At 48.8% G+C, this 19,535-nt stretch overlaps 1 protein-coding gene across 2 annotated transcripts in view; it reads right to left on the bottom strand.

The window, feature by feature from the left end:
• Positions 1–19,535, bottom strand: part of ADAM17 (ADAM metallopeptidase domain 17) — a 1,432,827-nt gene that overhangs the window by 158,607 nt on the left and 1,254,685 nt on the right. For both annotated transcript variants that reach the window (XM_069605995.1, XM_069605996.1), the window contains exon 16: positions 518–596. In XM_069605995.1, coding sequence (XP_069462096.1) covers positions 518–596 — 79 coding nt within the window. The remainder of the gene's footprint in view (positions 1–517; positions 597–19,535) is intronic.

The following is a 19,535-nucleotide window of genomic DNA, read 5'->3' as shown; positions in this document are numbered from 1 at the left end:
GTGAAATAGTGCGTAACACTCTAAAATACATACTAAAAGTAGGCATTGGTTGAATCAAGTAAGATAATAAAGTGCAAACCCCACTCTTCAATATCATTCCAAACTATTGAAAACAATGATCCATAATAATAAAGTGCATAACACTCTAAAATATATACATGTAGACATCAGTTGAATTAAATTAAATAATACATGCAAGTGCAAACCCGGTCAGTCGATCTCATTCTAAACATCTTAATAGAAACTGCAACATAAAAGACAAAGGGTTTTTGATTTAGAAAGATAGTTGACATCTAGACCAACTTTCCATACCACAACCATAGACAATTAACTCTGTAAAAGAACCACTTCGCTCAAATGGACAACTACGCTGGAGAATATCTATCAAGATGAGGAAGCTGTGGGACAATGCAAGCCATTGAAATTATATTTAAATTTTGATCTGAGAAATGAGCACTGTGAGGTCACAATCAGACAAAAAGAATTTTAATGTAATAAAATTAAATAGCCTACATACCAAAGGTATTGATGCTGAGCTTATCAATGAAATCCCAAAAACGTTCAATCACATCTTGTACCTGCTTCTCACATTTGCCCTGTCCAAAAGAGAAAAGAACACCATCATGCAACAACTATTCCTGTGATACACAAATGCCTATGCAGTCTGCAATGTGAAACATGCCACAGACAAACATCTCTTGGGAGCTTTGACACAGCGAGGTAAAGTAATTGGGAAAGCACATTTTTGGAATCCAAGTGATGACCTGTGCAAGCAGAGCACAATGAATCATAATGCAGCAAAGGAAGTTGTGTGTGGATTTAGTGACTTTTATTGTAACAAGTAAGCCTTATAGACCGAGTGAGAGGTCGTGTTTGCAGTATAAAAACAGGCACCAAAGTTGTTGATTAAGGCAGAGGGCTGTAAATTGGGGGGGGGGGGCAATTATCCATCATGACCTTTCCTGAAGTCCTTAAGTTAGTAGCCTGCTTTTAACAATAACACAGCCTTTGAAATGACATTGACTAAGCATAAAGATACATCAGTGTGCCATGTTTTCCTAACATGCAAAACAATGTGCACTGTTCTTCAAGCTCGCACATTAGACTAGCTCATAAATTCCAACTCTGGATTTAACAAAGTCCTGCTGGGGTCTGGAGGAAGCCAACAGGACTCATGGGTCTGTATTGGTAGGGCACGCTTACATTTCTAGGGACTCCTCAGTCATGTACCTCATTGAACACAGTCCCACCACTGGGAACCAAATAGGCTAATAGGCTCTACCTCCATAAATCCGCATGGAGGTGCCATAGTTGGAAGTGGAAGTCTCAAAGTTTGTGCTCTTCTCCTTAGAGATCAGCCTTCTCAACAAGATGGTGATGCTGAGAAGTTTGGAGCCCTGGGAATTACTGCACATCTAGGGAGGCCGGCTGTGCAAAAGTGTAGGTGATTAGTAGCTGTGAATGAATTGGACCTGTGGTAGGACTGTCCTAAAGAGGCAGTGGGCAGGGTCAGTGGCACAGGCATTGCAGGCGAGCTTGGCAAGGATCCTTTCCCGGGTGGAGTGGTGGCAATAGGCAATGTGTTGCATACATTTCTCAGTGACTAGGGTAGATTATAGGGCCTGGGGTCTCCAACCTGTATCCTGCGAACCACTGGTAGCCCGCCTGAGGTTTCTCAGTAGCTCCTTGCTTCAGACACCAAAATGAGCACAATTATTTGGGTGTATGAAGTCCCTGTGCTTCCTCCCCTGCCGCCTCCCTCTCTTCTTCCTGAAAAGCAAAGAGTCAAAAGCTGTGTGCACGCTGAGAGGAGGGGCTGCCTCTGGGCTTCATAGTGTCCCAACAAGGGGTTACCTATCAATAACAAAAGTAAATAGGAAACGTGTCTTGTGGCCATTGTCACCAAGAGGTGCAAATGATGGCTGATTAGAAAGAGGGGGGGTGCATACATCTGCATGCCATGTGAAACAAAGATGGGCCTGTGATTGTTTCAGTCTCACTGTTTCTTTAGATTTATTTCGGTTAGCATAACTTTGCATGCTGGTAGAAAAAAACAATCTGCGAGTCCCAGTTTGCAAGAAAAAAAGTACCTCCAGCACTTCTTGTTGATGCTGATGGTAAAACCAATACATTTTCAGAAAATACTGAGTTCTCTGTTTGAAGGGAATAATATCAACTTTCTCACCTGCAGAGAATCAACCCCTTAATCCCAGAAAACAACTTCAGATTCGCTGTCCAAGCCTTGGTCCTCTCCCACCTGTATGGTGGCAATGCCCTTTTCGAAGGCATTCCACCGATTATCCTGGCACCACCCTTGAAATGTGTCCTGCATGCTGCAGCACGACTCATTAAAGGACTCTGCAAATTCAACCACATCACCCTGACCATCATCTAACTACACTGGCTCCCACTGCAAGCCTGTATCATCTTCAAATCCTGTTGCATCATCTACAAGGTTGTCATTCTGAATTCCCCAAGTGACCTCACTGAGAAACTTAGCATCTCTGGAGGCCTGCGATCCACCAGAAGTTAGGAAATGTGCAGACCTGAATTACAACAGTGCAGGAAGGAAAGAACCAGAAGACAGGCCTTCTCAGTCTGCGCTCCAAGACTCTGGAACCTCCTTCCCCATCAACATCAGGCGTGCCCCATCACTTTTACTGTTCAGGAAAGAGTACAAGACTTGGCTCCTCCTTGTTAGGGAGAATTCTCATTTATGGCTAGTTCCCCTCACCTAGTGAGTCCCCCAGCAGCTTTGCTGGACTTCTGGAGTTAATTTTTTTCCACTTGGTAAGAGTGTGAGCTTTTCCCCCACTCTTACTTATGTTTTGCTTTGTGTGTTTCTGTTTTTTGTGATTGTGGACTCTGAAGTACACCACTTCAGTAGCCCCCTTCTTTTTGTGCGTCACACAGCACCTTCAGTGCCGTGGCACAGGGTTGTCTTTGAGACTTCCCCTGACTCAATTTCTGAGGCTGACTACAGTCTCCCACAAAAGGGTAAAGTTGCCATTAACTTTACTTAGTCAATCTACCACAGATCCAGTACACCCCATCTTCCATGGAGTACTGGAAAGGGTTAATTTGTATCCCTTTTTATCTGTACCTCCTAGAGCATTGTTTCGCTCTTTTAACATTTAGACTTTGCTGGTGGCAGTGGTATCTACCCTAAATTTTCTACCGCGATTATATTAGATAAACGTGGTATTGTTCTTGGCTATTATATTAGCCTTGAACATAAACCCGCTTGACCAAATGGTCTTTCTTTTGGCTCCGGTTGGGTTTATTCGCCATTTCTTTTTGTTAAAGTCCTTCCTGTGTTTTACTTTGCGCGGCAAACTAGGTTCGCCTTCTTTGTTCACCGTCTTTTGGTGGGCTTCTGCTCAGAAGCCCTCCACCAGGCTCTTGGGTGTCTAGGTCTAGGTGGGCTGAATGTGAGGGAGGGGTGTAGACACCCCCTGCACAGGGTATCCTAGGAAACCCAAGTCGCACTTTGCCATGATTGGCTGAGGTGGTTGTCCAGGCTGGACAACCCCCTTACTGGGTGATTGACAGCCAGGCTGTGTGAATGGGGGTTTTGCGTATAAAAGGCAGGTCTCTTGGGCTAGAAGTCAGAGAGTCGCCACTGGAACTACAAGGAACCGAAGAGAAGCGGAGAGAACGACGGCTGCTGCAACTACCCCGTCCCGGTGAAGCCCTGCTGCAGTCCTGAGCTATCTACCCTTCAAGGACTAAGAGAAGATCCAGTCCGGAGTCTTCTTCCCTTGAGCCTGTTGGGGATAACCAGCTCATCTTCCACAGCCAGAGGATCCTCTTCCTTGGTCAAAATCGCTGCACACTGCTGTAGTGGCCCGGAAAGCCATTTGAAGAGCCTCTCCTGTTTTTAAGGAGCGCACCTTTCATTCTTTGTCGCTGCTGCCGGCTTCATCCCTGTGTGGTGCAGACCCCCTTCAGACGTCCTCCTAACCAAAATATTGCCTGTGATTTTTGCCTCCGACTCCCTCTGGATATCTCAGGTGCTAAGTGTGTTTTGCCCGGTAGCATTTCATGTCACGGATACGCATTTATTTAGTAGACCGAACTGTCAAAAAGTGATCGCAATCGTATTCGCGGTAACGTGTTTTGTTCGTAACACCGGTTCATTCAAACACAGGGTACTTACCTTGAGACATACTGTACAAAGTGAATTGGTTAGTTGTAGTATATTTAATGTGTGGTTTTTGTTTAAGTTTAATAGACGTGTTGTGTTTATAACGAATGGTTTAAAAATAAATGTACTTATATTTTTCTACCTGAAACCTTGAGTCAGTGTTTGCTTGAGTCACAGTAATTGTGGTCCCTTTGTGTAATCTCTGCTACTGCTCAGATACTCTTGAGATACGCCTGGCTGCTCCGCCACTGCTACCACTCTGACATAGCGGTGCAGGCTTGTACCAAAAGTAAAACTTGTATTGCCACCTGTGGTCTTAATTGTGTGTAGTGGTCCCTAAGGGCAATGCACAGGATTCTGCCTAACACTCCTCAACACCTAGGTCAACAAACTATGCACTCCCCACCCTACATGAGAGTCTGTGATCGGCTCCCAACTGTCTTCCCACATGCTTTCAATTGCCTACCGTCCCCTGTTAGCTGCCTGCTCCTTTTTTCTCTGCTATCCTCACTGTGTTCTTCCCCCTATGATTGTTAAGCGCTCCGTTGCTTCCTGATGCTAGGTCTGTGCTCAATAAAACCCCAATAATAAATAATTATTATTATTATAAAGTAGTACCCCAATTGTATTAAAGGTTCAAATGGAATTTCCTGCGATATGGAGGAGCCCGCCTCTACGCGTGTCCCAATACAGGAATTGAAGCACCAACTGCAATTTTACATTTAAGCAAATGTGGAAAACTACTAGCTGCACTGCATTCTGGTGCTCGTCCACTTACATTTATAAAACTAAACAGGAATGTAAAATTACATGTGCTATCAATGCTAGGACTTAGAAAACATGGTTTGAGAGTTCCGTTTCAGCTTATGCTTTACAAAACAAGAGCACGAATGAAGTAATTAAGAAAAGTGAGCTATGGTTTGTAAGTATATATTTTGATATGCACAGGATTAATATAGGTTACACCTAGTTACTAAGTAACAGAGCAGTGTACAAAACAGGGTGATGAATACAGGGAGACAGAGCCAAATAATGGGAGAACAATTAATTGGGTTGATTCCCCTTTGGCTATGTACAAAATCCAGGAGATCAACGATCTGTGGGGTACCTGTATGCATATGTTCATAATCTGGCAAGTGATTTTCAAAATTTCAATACTGGGTTGAAACGGTGCCATTTATGAGTACTGTTTTTGATAAATAAATTGGGGAAAACATATACAAATTTACAAGTAATTCTCTAACAAATGAAAAATTCCAAGCGATGCCTGGTCACCAACAGTATATGCTGACACTGCCACTGTAAAAAACATGTTGATGCCATTGCAAACAATGTTGTCATAATTGTCATTTTAAACCATTTTTGTGATGCTGGAGCCATCAATATTTCGGAGAGCTGTACATGAAAGCCAGGCATGGCCCATTGGTCATGCACCAGAATGACCTGCATGATTCCTGCAGAGAGGGGCAACCTTCGTGTGAGCTGTGCTCTGTGATACTGCCTCCTTCATTATGGGCAGACAGGTGTTAGGTTCCCCCCCCCCCCTTATGAATAAGTGGTCCCTCACCTTCTTGATCAAAATGTGAATACAACAATTCATATATTGTCTGGTTGGGTTGTTATATGATTTGTGCACATTTAAAGTCATTGCTATAAACGTGAATATTATTTTACCCCTGTGATTTACACTTTTTTGCATATAACTTGGTCACATGATTTCCACATGTTCATTTTTTCAATCTTGCCGATTATTTTGACACAAACTTTTAAGGGAAGTCAACAAAATAGGCCTTGGCTTACTTTTCCCTGGCTGAATTCTGTGACCTGGCATGTGAGTAATTTGCACAAATTGGAGATATGCTAAACTGGCAGAGGATTTTATTTTTTGACAAAGCAGAACAAGGTATATGTATATGCTGAATTTTCTAAAAACCATATCACACACCGAAATTCTCCTCAGATAGTTTTTGCACATGCAGCCCAAAAAGAAACAAATTAACTATCCTTGTTGAAATCCTAGATACAGATACAGGAGCACCATCCAACAAAAATCAAACGTTGCACCATTTCCATCGAGAATGGGACCCATTTCTTTTGTATTCAGCATAAAAAGAAAATGTGCGTCTTTAATCTACAGTGCCCAAGTTACAGTGGGAAAAAGAGTACTTGGATTCTCAGCCCTGTGTGGGCTAGACGCTTCTCCAACCCTGCTTTGCTGTTCCGTTCCTTAACCTCCTCGTGGGGTATGGGAATTCTCAGTTCGGCATGGGCTATGGGCCTGCTCCGCCCTGATTTGGTTCTCCGTTCTTTCTCTCTCTCTCGGGGTATGCAGATTCTCAATTTAGCATGGGTTATAGGCCTGTTCAGCCCCGCTTTGGTTCTTAGTTCTTTCCCACTCTCATGGAATATATGGATTCTCAACTCAGTGTGGGTTCCCCTACACCCACTACTCATATGATGTCGCGTACCTGCTTTGCAGCAGCAGTGTTTGTTAGGGGAGGTGGTGTCTCTGGTCAGTGCGTTCATGACCTGGCTCTGGTCTCCATGGTCGGGTCTCTCACGTCTCTTCTTCCATTCCGGGATTTCAGTATTGGATAGGCAAGACGCCGGCTTGTTCTCTCTGATATGGCTTTTCTTCCTTTCTTGGTGGCAATGAGCTCGTCGGACGCCAAGCCTTCATCAAAGCTGCAACATTCCATGTCCTACCTTGGGTCTACAGCCACCACAGCGACTCCGTGGCTCTTCCAGTGGTGGAAGAACATCTTTACTTCCTTGTGCCCAACGGGTGGGGATCAACCCCAGTGGGATCCTGCTTTCCCTGTCCCAAAGTGGCTCAACCATGGCGAGAAGGGATGAATTCCCTGGATTCGTCACATCAGGAAAATCAAAAGTGTGCAGATAATGGCAGCAGCTGCTGTGGCTATGTCCCAGGCTCGGTGACCTTCCCAGGTCAGACAGCCCACTTCCCTCAGAGGGTGTAAAGAACGGACGTGGGAAGATAGGGTGCTGAATAAGAGCGCTTTGGTTTAGGTGGCGGCAGAAGCTGGGCCGCACATCTCAACTCCCGTATGGATTAGCCGATGTCAGAGAGGATCATGAGTAGACCTTTGGTTCAGTATTTAACATGGTTGCATCAACTGTGTGGAAGCTGCTTTGGCCACCACATCGTGACAGCTGTATAAAGCTGTTGAGTTACATTCTAAATTACATGCGAACGTTTCCATAAATTGTACTTATGCACTCTCAAGGCCCCAATAAGGACAGAACACTGTGTGCAGATCATTTAAACAGCTTTTTTTTTTTAAATATAATGTGTATCATGCGTTATTTTGTAATGCATATTATGATGTTCTGCTCACTTCACCGAATAGATTTACAAAAATGTTTTATACAAACCTTTTACATCTAGTATAAATCATTAAAATTCTTCAATATCAAAAGTGAAAAAGAGAATATGATATATGTCATTTATAACACGCCTGTACACATGTGTTTCAAGGCGCAACAATACAAGGGAGGGAGGACAAGACAAACTATCTTATTCAGCCTTGTGTCATTCAGATTGTGCAAGTGCGGTAACGCAAAGTGCAGGGGAAGGGGACAGGGAAGTGCAGGGGTGGGGGAGGAGTGCTTTTAGGGCAGCATTGCTCTGAGTAAGTGCAGCTAGGGCAGCGCGGCTCTGGGTAAGTGCAAGGAGGCGGGAGACTGTAGAGGTTACAGTTACAGTCCCCAGTGCGCGACAGGCCTGGAGGAAGTGTGGGGGAGACCAGTCAAGAGGAGCCGGTACCCAGTGAGACTCTGAAGGTGACCAAGCAACCAGTTGGCGCAGCAGACAGGTAGGTGAGCAGAGGAGGGAGGGAGAGAAAGCAGAGACAGGAAAGGTTTTGAGCTGCTTCCGAAACACCAAATGGTCCGGCTCAAGTTTGAGAGGCCGTTCCAGAGGGAGGCACCTGCAGAGGAAAGTGATCTGCCCCCTACTCTCTGCCTGGAGAAGTGCCTGATCTTCAGAGTTGGAGGCAGCAGAGCAAAGAGCTTGAGAAGGAAGGTATTTAGGAAGAGAGTGTTGAATGTAGTGTGGGCCCCGGCCCAGAAAGCCTTGTGGGCGATCCAGAGGGTCTTGAACTTGATCCTTTGCAGCCACTGGGAGCCAGTCGAGAGATTTCAGGGCTGGAGAGATACAGTCCCTGGGCTTGTGGTCAAAGACAAGTCTCGCAGTCCTGTTCTGGATTAGTTGCAGAGGGCCGAGAGTAGAGGAAGGCAGATCGAGAAATTATAAATTACTCACTGTAGTGACTAACTTACTCTTAGTCCTTAATCCCCTTTCCTCCATACTGCATAGGTGTCCCTTCCAAGGGACGGAGACAGAACCTTTTTCAGCAGAAAAAACCTTCTTTCCCTTTAAATTTAGAGGCGTGTAGGGGTGTGACCCTGGAAGCATGCGCTGCCCTGACTCCGCCCTCCGGCACCACACCTCAGTACCCATAGACGCATCGACAATAGATTAATATTGTCTTATGACACCAGTTTTATTAGGGGGGAGGATGGTGGGACGTATGGAGGAAAGGGGACTAAGGACTAAGAGCATGTTAGTCACTATGGTGAGTGACTTATAATTACTCTTCCGTCCCGTCCCCTTTCCTCCATACTGCATGGGCGATTACAACTGAATGTAGCCACAGGGTGGCGAGGAGACCCTCCTTAAGCAAACAGGTTTTTAAGAACCGCCTGTCCAAAAGCCGCGTCTGATGTAGAGCCGGCATCCAAACAGTAATGCTTGCAGAAAGCCGAAGGGGTGGCCCAGGTGGCCGCCCTGCTTATTACCTGCCAGGGGACATGCCGCTGGAAGGCGATGGCAGTTGCTTTGGCTATGACCGCATGGGCATGCATGTTGGCCGGCAGTGGCTTATGCTGTCCCTCGTAAAAGATCTCCTGCAGCACTAGGTCGTTGAACTGCCAATCGTAGTTGTCCGCTCCCAGTCTGCTGAGCCTGTCTGCCTCCAGGTTAGATTCCCCCGGCAGGTGGACCGCTGTGAGGTAGATGCTGTTCTCCAGGGCCCACTCCCACATGCTGACTGCCAGCCTGCACAGTGGGGGGGGGGAGATTTGGTACCTCCCTGCTTGTTGTGTTGACATAGAACATGCTGGTCGAGTTATCTGTCTGAATGAGGACAACCTTGCCCTCGATAACCGGAAGGAAGGCCCTGAGCGCCAGCCAGGTGGCCTTCAATTCCAGCCAATTGATGTGGTACTCCTGCTGGGTCCAGGTGCCATGGACGCAGTGGTTGTCCAGAGTGGCCCCCCAACCCTCGAGAGAGGAGTCCGTGGTGATGGTGACCTGTGGTGTAGGTTGCCAGAAAGGCTTGCCCGTCCGCAGGTTGCAGTCCCTGGACCACCATGTGAGGATCTGGGTGAAGCGACTGAGGAACGTTGATCCTCTCTGACTGATAGCGCTGTTCCTGGTTCCAGGATGCTGCAAAGTGCAGCTGTATCCTCCTCATCCTGAGTTTTGTGTGGGGGACGGCCAAGAGGACTGCTGCCATGAGCCCCAGTAGGTGTTGGTACCACCAGGCTGAGGTCACTTGTCTGCTGAAAAAGTGCCCCGTGGCCCCCTTGAGTGCTGTGATCTTGTCCTCCAAGGGAAAAACTTTCTCGGAGCACGTGTCCCAAATGGGGCCCAAAAAGGTCAGTCTCTGCGTGGGCTGCAGCTGCAACTTCTTGAGGTTGAGTGAAAAACCCAGCTTGTGCAGTGTGTTCATAAGAGCTTGGGAAGTATGGTGCACTGCTTCCGGAGATGTAGCCCTGACAAGCCAGTCGCCTAGGTATGGGTAGATGTGGTGGCCTTGTGACCTGAGGAGGGCCGCCACAGTGTTCATCAGCCTGGTAAAGACTCTGGGGACCGAGTTGAGGCCGAAAGGAAGCACCTTGTATTGTAAATGGTAGCCCATGATCCTGAATTGTAGAAAGAAGCAATGAGGCTGCCAGATCGGGACGTGTAGGTACGCCTCCTTCAGATCAAGGGAGCACATCCAGTCTCCCTTGCACAATGTCTCCGCTATCAACGCTGGCGTAACCATCTTGAATTTTTGTAGAGGTAGGGAGAGGTTGAGGGTGGAAAGGTCCAGCACAACTCTCGGGCCCGCCTGATTCTTTTTCTGAATGATGAAAATCCTGGAGTAAAAGCCCAAGCCTCGTTGGGAGGCTTGGACTTCCTCCACTGCCTGGCTCTCGACGAGCGTCTGGATCTCCGCCAAAAGAGTTGCTGTCCCAACCTGTGGGAATGGAGGAGGGCGGGGGAGAGGCTGGGATAGGGAGGTGGTACCCCGTGGAGATTACAGAGAGGATCCAGGGGTTAGCAAAATTCTGGCGCCAAAAATGTGCATGGAGAGCAAGCCTGCCCCTCACTGGAGAAACGTTGACCCGGAGGGGTGTGTCATGCCTTCTTTCCCTCTGAGGCTGTTGCGGAGGAGGGGAACTGGGAAAAGCCCTTACCAGCCCGCCTTTTTTTGTTGTTTGCGCCGATGCTGGGACGGCGAACGGTCAGGCTGCCTGGATCTCCGCTCTTGGAAGCCGCGGAACCCTCCGTATGTACGCCCCTTCTCAGAGCGCTACTGTGACTGGGTGTATGGTTTGGGCATGGTCTTTGTAAGGATGGATACCGACTTGGCCATTTGACAGCAGTTTTTCTTTTCATCCAGCTCCTCGTCCGTTGTGGAGTGGAAGGGGTCACCCCTATCTGGGTTGAATTTCGTAGCACGGAGCCAGGCTATTCTTCTCATGTCCCTGGCAATACAGATGGCATGGCCAGAGGTGTCAAATGTGGGCCACGCAGGACTCCATGATGTCCTGCACCACAATCTTGGCCTCCGTCAATCCCGCCTTGAATCGTGATTGGCTCTGCACCGGAAGCTCTGGGAGGAAATCCACAATTTCCCAGCAGAGCCACTGGTTAACGGCTGCCAGCATGGCTTTCCGCATTGGCTTGACGCAGGTGCAAGGACGCGTTGGAATACAGCTTCTTTCCATATACCTCCAAGATCTTCTCCTCCTTGCCTAGCAGAGCCACAGAGGAGGAGGCTGAGGACGACTGAGGCTTGGAGTACAATGATGCTGCAGCGATCACTGAAGAGTGTGGCTGAGGATGGGCCGATAGCAAGAGTGTATCCCCCTCCATCAGCCTGTACTTGGCGTCCAGGTGTTTATTTACCGGCTGGGCTGAGTGGGGCTTGAGCCAACCCTTCTTGGCCAAGGCAACTACGTCCTTCTGCATCGGGACACCGGTTCTGGCAACGGGACAAAGCGTGAGGACTTCTGAGAGGACCCCTTCTGCTGGTTGCTCGACCTTGGGTTGAGGAAGGCCCAAGTATTCTACCAGCCCTGCCAGACGTTCATGGAAGTCCTTGGCTGAAAATGAAGTGTCAGAGTCCCCCTCCTCCTCAACTGTGTCCACCTGCGGGTCCGGTTGGTCTGGCACCGGAGGGAGGGTGCGGGGACCCGAGCTGGAGGCTGCAGCGGAGGCTGGTACGGAGCCGCCTGCACAAATGGTTGGGGGGCCGGAGCGGGCTGCTGAGGCTAAACAGGGACCGGAGGGGCCTGTACTGGGGCCTGCGGCGCCGGAGCCATTGGGGGGAGCAAGTCCCTGATGGCATCTCTAAGGATGACCCCCATCTGTGGAGACTTCATGAGCCTGAGGAACTTTTCAAAGAACCTGTCGTCGCAGGCTGGTTTGATGGTAGGCAGTATTGACGGGGTAGTGGGCGGCTGCTGGAGCCGTTGCGTGCCCTGCCCATATGGACGCAGCAGGAACCTACCTTGCCCAAAGGAAGGGTAAGCTGTAGGCCACATACCTGGTTGACACCAGTCCCACCTCGACACACGGTCCTCCACCTGCCTTCCCTGGAGGGGCATCGGCCGGATGTCTGGATTTTCTGGTGCAGCGGCCATTTTGTAGAGCTGTGTAGTGTTGCTCGGCTCACTGAGCCCAGCCCAGGACTCTTGAGTGTGGATCATGGGGCCTACCCTGTTCCTCAGGCCGAGGCCCAGTAGGCGTTTCACCCTCGGCGGATCTGCCGGTAGAACTGCGTAAAGGCGCCCCCTCAGACATGATGCCGGTACTGGGGCGTAGCCCCTCGGGTGAAGACCCAGTAAAAGAACCTTCCGGTCCCTCTGCATCGTCACCGGGAGGATCTACTGATCCCTCGGCCTGTCGGCCGGTAGCTGATACAGCCTCAGTACTTGTGCTGGTACCAGGACCTGGGCATTCCCTCCCGTCCGGGCGAGTCCTTGGGAAGGATCTCCCTTGCGGGGTGCACTGGAAAAGAGTGTCCCTTTTTGGGCTTGGATCGATGATAGACAAAGTCCTTTAGGTCCTCTGAAGGCGATCTGTGGAAGAGCTCCCTCCACCTGGCTAGTCTATTCTTCAGAGACCTCGAGGAAAGCGCGTTGCACGCAGTACAAGCTTGCAAGCCGTGGTCAGGGCCAAGTTGGGAAGAGCCCTTCGCAGGATGGACACTTGCTGAACCCTGTAGAGGTCGACATGTGCCGGGGAGGAGCGTGACGCCTGAGGACCGAGTACCTGAATGACAAAAAGACAAAGAGAAGAAGTATCCGCGCGTGAAATTACATGGCCGAAGTCAAACCCAGGAGCGCTGGTGAATTCGGCCCGGTCACGTCGATGCGGAAAAGGGGACTGGGTGTGGCACCGGAGGGGGGAGTCAGGGCAGCGCATGCTCCCAAGACCGCACCCCTGCGCGCCTCTAAATTTAAAGGGGAAGAAGGTTTTTTCTGGTGATAATGGTTCCGTCTCCCGTCCCTTGGAAGGGACGCCCATGCAGTATGGAGGAAAGCGGACAGGACGTAAGAGTAAGAGGCTGTTACAGCAGTCCAACCTAGAGAGAACCAGGGCTCTGGAGACAATGAGCTTCTGGGGGAAAGTGAGAAAAGGAAGAGTACCACTGAGGAGGTGCAGTTGGTAGTGGGCTTTCTTGGAAAGGTCTGTGATGTGAGGAGAGAAAGAGAGAGTGGAGTCGAAGATGACACCAAGGTTTTTTGCCTCAAAGGCGAAGGAAGAGGGACCATGTAGGGCGGCCAGAGTGAGAGATGGAAAGCGGGAGCAGGGGTCCCAACGAGAAGGATCTCTGTTTTACTGGCATTAAGGCAGAGATCATTGGAGGTGCACCAATCCTGAATCGCAGATAGACAGTCTGTTGTCAGTGACAAAAGTAGAGACTTGGGAATAGACAAGGCACTCAAGAAGCTTATAAATAGGTTAGAAATTAGCAGGAAGTTAGGGGTCTAGGGAAGATTCCTTTAGAATGGAAGCACGATTAAATGAAGAGGGGAAGGTTGAAGGATAGAAGTAAGAAATGAGACCAGCGAGAGATAAACCTTAGAGATGAGTAAAGAAGAAAATGGATCAGAGGAAGAAGCAGTAAGGTGGGAATGGGCAATTAAAGAAAAAGTCTCTGAATTAAAGATCTGAGATAAAGATGAGATAGCCGAGGTTGGTGAGGAGATTGCGGAAGAAGAACAAGAGCAAACAGTCGAGGAAGGAACGATGGCCGCTCGAAGAGTGGCCACCTTTGAAGAAAAATAATGAGAAAAATCAGAAGCAGTTAAGATAGAGTTAAGTGAATAATCGAGAGAAGGGGGAGAAAGAAGACGAGATAGCGATTGAAATAGACACATAGAACGAGTAGAGTTAAATTGCAGAATATCAGAATAGTATGAGCGTTTAGCTGAAAGAAGATCATCATCATATAGTGTATGATGGGACGAAAAAAGACAGTTCATCTGTGGCAGAAAAGGAGATACACCAGTGTCGTTCGAGACGGCAAAGAACTCGTCGCATTGAGCGAATGTGGGGCGAGGGGCAAGCCATGGTTGAGATGGCTTCCGAGAAGGGGGAAAAGAAGTAGTGGGGGAATGGGAATCAAGAGAAGAAGAGAGAAGTAGACAATGAAGTAGCCGCATCATCAGCAGAGAGGGCAGCAAATGAAGGATGCACAGGAAGATTCAACATGCAAGAGGAAACAGGAGTATTAAAAGCATGAAGATTCCTATGAACATATGTCAGAACCTCGGAACCAGGAGAAGAAGGGGGGAGGAGAGGAAGAAGAATTGAAAATAATGAAGATGATCAGAAGAGTAAACGGGGTGTTCAGAAACAGATGTTGTGGATAAAGATCAAATGAAAATAAGTTCAAGACAAGAGTCAGATTCAAGAGAGGGAGGAGTAGGGAGGGCAGAAAGAACATAAGGGGTCAAGAATGGAAAGAAACACCATTTCCAAATCCTTGCCATAGTTAATTAGGGTGTTCATTAGGTGCTGTACCCCATTAAGTCTCTTGTCTAACAGGATAATATTGTTTGCATGCTCTAGCCAAGTAACATGGAGGAACTTTGGAGGAAATGATCAGCATTTAGCAAGTCTGTCTGGTAGATAAGTAAAATAGAGGTCGAAATGTATGGGTGCTTTAAACCCATACTTGTAATTATCTTGCATCAGATCTCAACTTTGGATTGTCTACTCTAATTTACGTCTCTTGGCATAACACCATTTTTTTTACTAAGCCAGCAGAAATATTAATTTGTGCAAATGGATGCCATAATTTAATTCAGAGGAAACCTCTATAATGGTGGCATACAGAAATGTTCTCTTGTTTATGTAATGCTGTCTGGCCTAGCAACCATACAGCCACGATAGTAGCAGTTGTACCATGTTTGGGAGGGTACCCCGCTTAAAAAACAGATAATAGGGGGCGTGGCCAACGGACGAGGCATGAAGACGTGAGCTTTCGGTGCTCCCGAGGCCACCAGCCGTATCCTGTAATATCCTGCCAGAATAACGAATGCTCATGTGAAGAAAAAGGTGTTTTCAGGCGTCGGAACATAACTGATCTCACGTCCGGTGGTCAAAGTGTGAAACCGGCTGCTAATTCCAGAGAAATCAGCCGATGAAAGGTGGAGTGACGGCGTCTGACAAGAATCCAAGATGGCTGCCGGGCGCTGCTGAGCGCGAACCCAGCGACACTGCATATCCTAGCGCCCGTAAAGGGGTAGCTGCGCAGAGACAACTGCCGCTTCAGATGGAGGGGACTGCCTCCTCCTCCCTGCACGGACCAACACAATACCGGAGTGCGAGCAACAGTGACTAGAAGTTCGGATCGACTACGTGAGGTGATTTGCGCCGAAATCCCTGCTCCCCGTCCCCCTGAGTGGAAGTGGGCACTCCGTGTATCGTTGAGCGCCCGTCGGCCTGCTACTCTACCTGCTACTCTACCGACCTGCGGTGAACACCGGGAGGCGGAATCCAAGTGACCCGGTAAGGAGAGGCGGGGGCGGGCCCTGAACTCTGTCCACCTGCCCCGAAAACGCTGTGAGGGTGGAATCTCCCGGCCCCCACCTGATGCTGGGCAACACAAGGAAAGACCCACCTCGGGTCGGCGTGTAACGTAAAGGGCTTACCCACCCCGAGAGACTGCCGATCGAGTGCTGCGCGACCCAGGAGCTGCACTGGGACCTGCCTGCTCCTCCGCAGCCCACACGATACGCAATCCCCCAGCGGCAGTTCCCCCCCAATCCCGAGGCTTCCAGAATCACTGAAACTATATCGTTGCCCGAACCTTCGCCCCAGCCCGATCAGGGGAAGTGGGCGCTGGGTGACCAGGATGAATGGCAGTGACCTGCCAAAATAGAATAACGACCACCTATTAACCGGGGGTCGCAGCAAGCACTATCCCAACAACCACACAGGGAAAGGAACGTCGGGCGTGTGTGAGGGCGCAGCAGTAACCACAACTCGCCCCCCTGACGCAAAAGGCGGCGGACCGGAGATCCCCCTGCCGCAATTGAACCACGAAAGAGAGCCAGGGGAACTGGCAGACCCGTAACATAAGAACAGTGTGGCGATGAATGTAATTTCCACACCCTGAAGGGAGCAGAAACAGGGCGCCATACCCTGCACACAGGCAAGGCACTCGTGCAACCCATAAAACCGTCCCTATGCACGGCTACTGATCCGAGCTGTGGAATAATTATTTCCCGCCAGTGGATAACAAAGGCACGGCACTCCAAGTAGTGAAGAAGAGTGCGTGCCACAGCAAACAGACACTGACAACAGCCTGTAAACCACCCGGCACAACAGAATCAAAAGATGACTTGCCTGGTATGTACACTTCCTGAAAACTCTGCGCTCGACCGGGCCTGACGACCCTGTGAACAACTAAGTCAAGATACCTCTCCAAAGACACTGCTGGCCCCTCCCAAGCGCATAACAAACTTCTCTTCATATTACAAGTTCTGCTTTGCAATATGGGGAAGGACAAGCCCAGGAAAACCTCCACACAAAGTAGGATAGAACAATATGCAACCACTCCACTGTCTCGCTCGCCAGAAAGACCAGCATCAACCGAACCTGAGAGCAAGGAAGATGACATCTCCCTCAGAGACGTGATGGGTGCCATTGCCAGCTCCAGGACACCAATGGAAAAGAGAATGGACATCATTGGCGCTGAGGTATCCCTATTGAGACACGATTTGCAGAAGCTGACTGCACGCACTGGAGCGGCGGAAGCACGCATATCGGAGACCGAGGACAACCTGCAGGGAGTCAACCGCCAGATGAACGGCATGTTAGAACGAATAAAATCCCTAGAGGGAAGAGTGGACGAAAGTGAAGGAAGATCAAGGCGCAATAACGTCCGCATCCTTGGCCTTCCGGAAAAGGCGGAAGAAGAATGTATGGAACTGTTCCTCGAGAGATGGCTGACGGACATATATGATACAGAATCATTCTCCAAATTCTTTTCTATCGAGAGAGCCCACCGCATCCCAACAGGCAGGATCACACCTGGAGCACCGCCGCGTGCAGTCATAGCAAGACTTTTAAACTATAGGGATAGAGATGCCATATTACAAATGGCAAGAACAAAAGGATCCATCACCTATAACGGCTCGAAAATCTCCTTCTTCCCTGACTTCACCAGAGAAGTCCAAAAAGCGCGCCAGTCCTTTGACCCACTTAAACGCCTGCAATTACTGGGAACCAAATATGGCCTGATCTTCCCGGCTCAACTCAAAATATATCACAAGGGCACAACGGTGCACTTCACGGATCCCAAGGAAGCTTGGAACTGGGCGGAAAGGCATATTGAAGGTGACTGGAACATAAGGAAGAAGGCCGGAAATGACCGTAATAGGCCACATCCAGAGAGACCGCCGGACAACAGACCACTACAGCAGCAGGAAGAAGTGCCACAACAGGGAAACGCATGATGGAAAATAGCAACGGACAAGGCAAGTGAAACCGTGAGAAATGAAAAGAAAATGAATCCAGCTTAAAACAAATTCACATGGCAGAAAGTAAATAATGGCTGGCGACTGGAACCGACCCGCCCCCTCTAGCAAGAAACGAACGTACGATAGGCAAGCTCCAGACTGCCTAGATATACTGTTTAATTAGTGTTTGAACTGTTAAAGGGCGACAGATGCTTCAGTTCGGGATGAAGTATGGGGAGGGGGGAGTTTGGCATAAGTTTAAAATATGGAAATGCTCGGTGAAGCACTACACACAACATAAAACAGTGGTTAACCGAACACCAACTACTGTTCCCTGCTGCGAGTCAAATGCGTCCAATGCCCCCACTATGGGAGGCTCTATTGCCAGCGGGAACCATGAATACGAACGTAACTCTGCAAGACAATAAGAACAAAACCTTAAAACTACTCACCTGGAACGTAAATGGCCTAGGTAACAGCCTGAAAAGGAGGCTTGTAAGGCAGTTCCTGAACAGGCACAGCCCGGATATAGCCTTCCTAACAGAGACCCATCTGGCAGGTACATCCAATGCATTATTCAAGTGCTCGAACTACCGAACAACCATACAAGCAGGCTTTACGATGGGAGCCAGAGGAGTACTGATACTAATACACAAAAGACTACCGCTCATCCTCACCAAAACAATACAGAACACTGGGGGTAGATTTACATATGTCACAGGCACGCTCTGGAACAAAACGATATCCCTTATGGCGATTTATGCTCCACCTACTCTCCAATCCAGACTTATGGATCATATAACGCCCTTGCTGACCAGCTACACCTCAGACATTTTAGTCTTAGGTGGAGACTTCAACGACGTTATGAGCAATGTACAAGACCGTACGCACCTACGCAACAGAGACCCCAACTGCCGAACCAACCTGGCTACATTTGTGGAAGCGTTTGGTATTAGAGACGTATGGCGTGACCTGCACCCGGAAGAAAAGGAGTATTCCTTGCACTCTGGAGTACACGGATCGCTGTCACGCTTGAATTATTTCTTTATGCCTGCGACATTAACACACACAGCAACGCAAGCTGAATACCTCCCACGGGGCATCTCAGATCACGCCCCTCTACTCAGGTCACTCACGACATGCAAACCAGCTCCCTCACCGGTATGGAGATTGAATAACTACCACCTAGGCTCTCCCGAGCTGATTGAACGCATACAAAACGTCACTACAGAGTACTTTGAGACAAATGAAGGATCAGTGGAAAGTCCCTCTATACTCTGGGAGTCATACAAACCGGTGCTACGAGGAGAAATCATTTCCTGGACGGCGGCACAAAAGAAAAAATACTTGGAATCACAGAGAGGCAGAGGCAAACGTAAAAAAGGCAGAAGAAATACACCTAACCAAAGACTGTCCAGATACCAACAGAGCCCTGATACTAGCCCAAAAGAACCTGCAAAACATTGCGTTGGACAATGCCAAACAGGCACACATAGCAATGAGAGCCAGAATATACGACACTGGGGACAAGGCAGGGAAGGTCCTAGCCTGGCTTGAGCGGAGAGATGAAGGACACAATCATGTGAGAGCGATTGTACCCCAAAACTTGGAACCCCGCCTGACGGATGAGGACATAGCTGAAGAATTTGCAAGTTTTTATGAGGGGCTATACAAGGCACCTACAGCTCCCCCCCCTCCCCCGAGTCCTCCATACTAGATGAAATCACCCTTCCGTCCCTCAGTGAGACCCAGATCGCTAGCCTAGAAAGAGACATCACGGAAGAAGAAATTGCAATGGCCATGATGCAGCTCCAGTCTGTGAAGACCCCTGGACCAAACGGCTTTCCTGTAGAAACCTGGAAGAAGATAGGCTGTAACAATCTAGCCCCCCATTTACTCAAAATGTTCCAACAGGCCCGGACAACGGGACGCCTCCCGGCGGACCTAAGGAAAGCTACAATAATCGTTATGCCCAAAGTAGATAAACCCCCGGATCAATGCAGCTCATATAGACCCATCTCCCTCATTAATAGCGAAACCAAGATACTGGCCAAATTCCTAGCGACACACTTAAAACAAGTCATAACATCCCTAATCCATCCGGACCAATGTG

This window comes from Ambystoma mexicanum, chromosome 4p, assembly GCF_040938575.1.
Source record: "Ambystoma mexicanum isolate Mex_15411 chromosome 4p, UKY_AmexF1_1, whole genome shotgun sequence".
Taxonomy (NCBI): domain Eukaryota; kingdom Metazoa; phylum Chordata; class Amphibia; order Caudata; family Ambystomatidae; genus Ambystoma; species Ambystoma mexicanum.
This window is presented reverse-complemented; position numbering and strand designations above follow the sequence as displayed.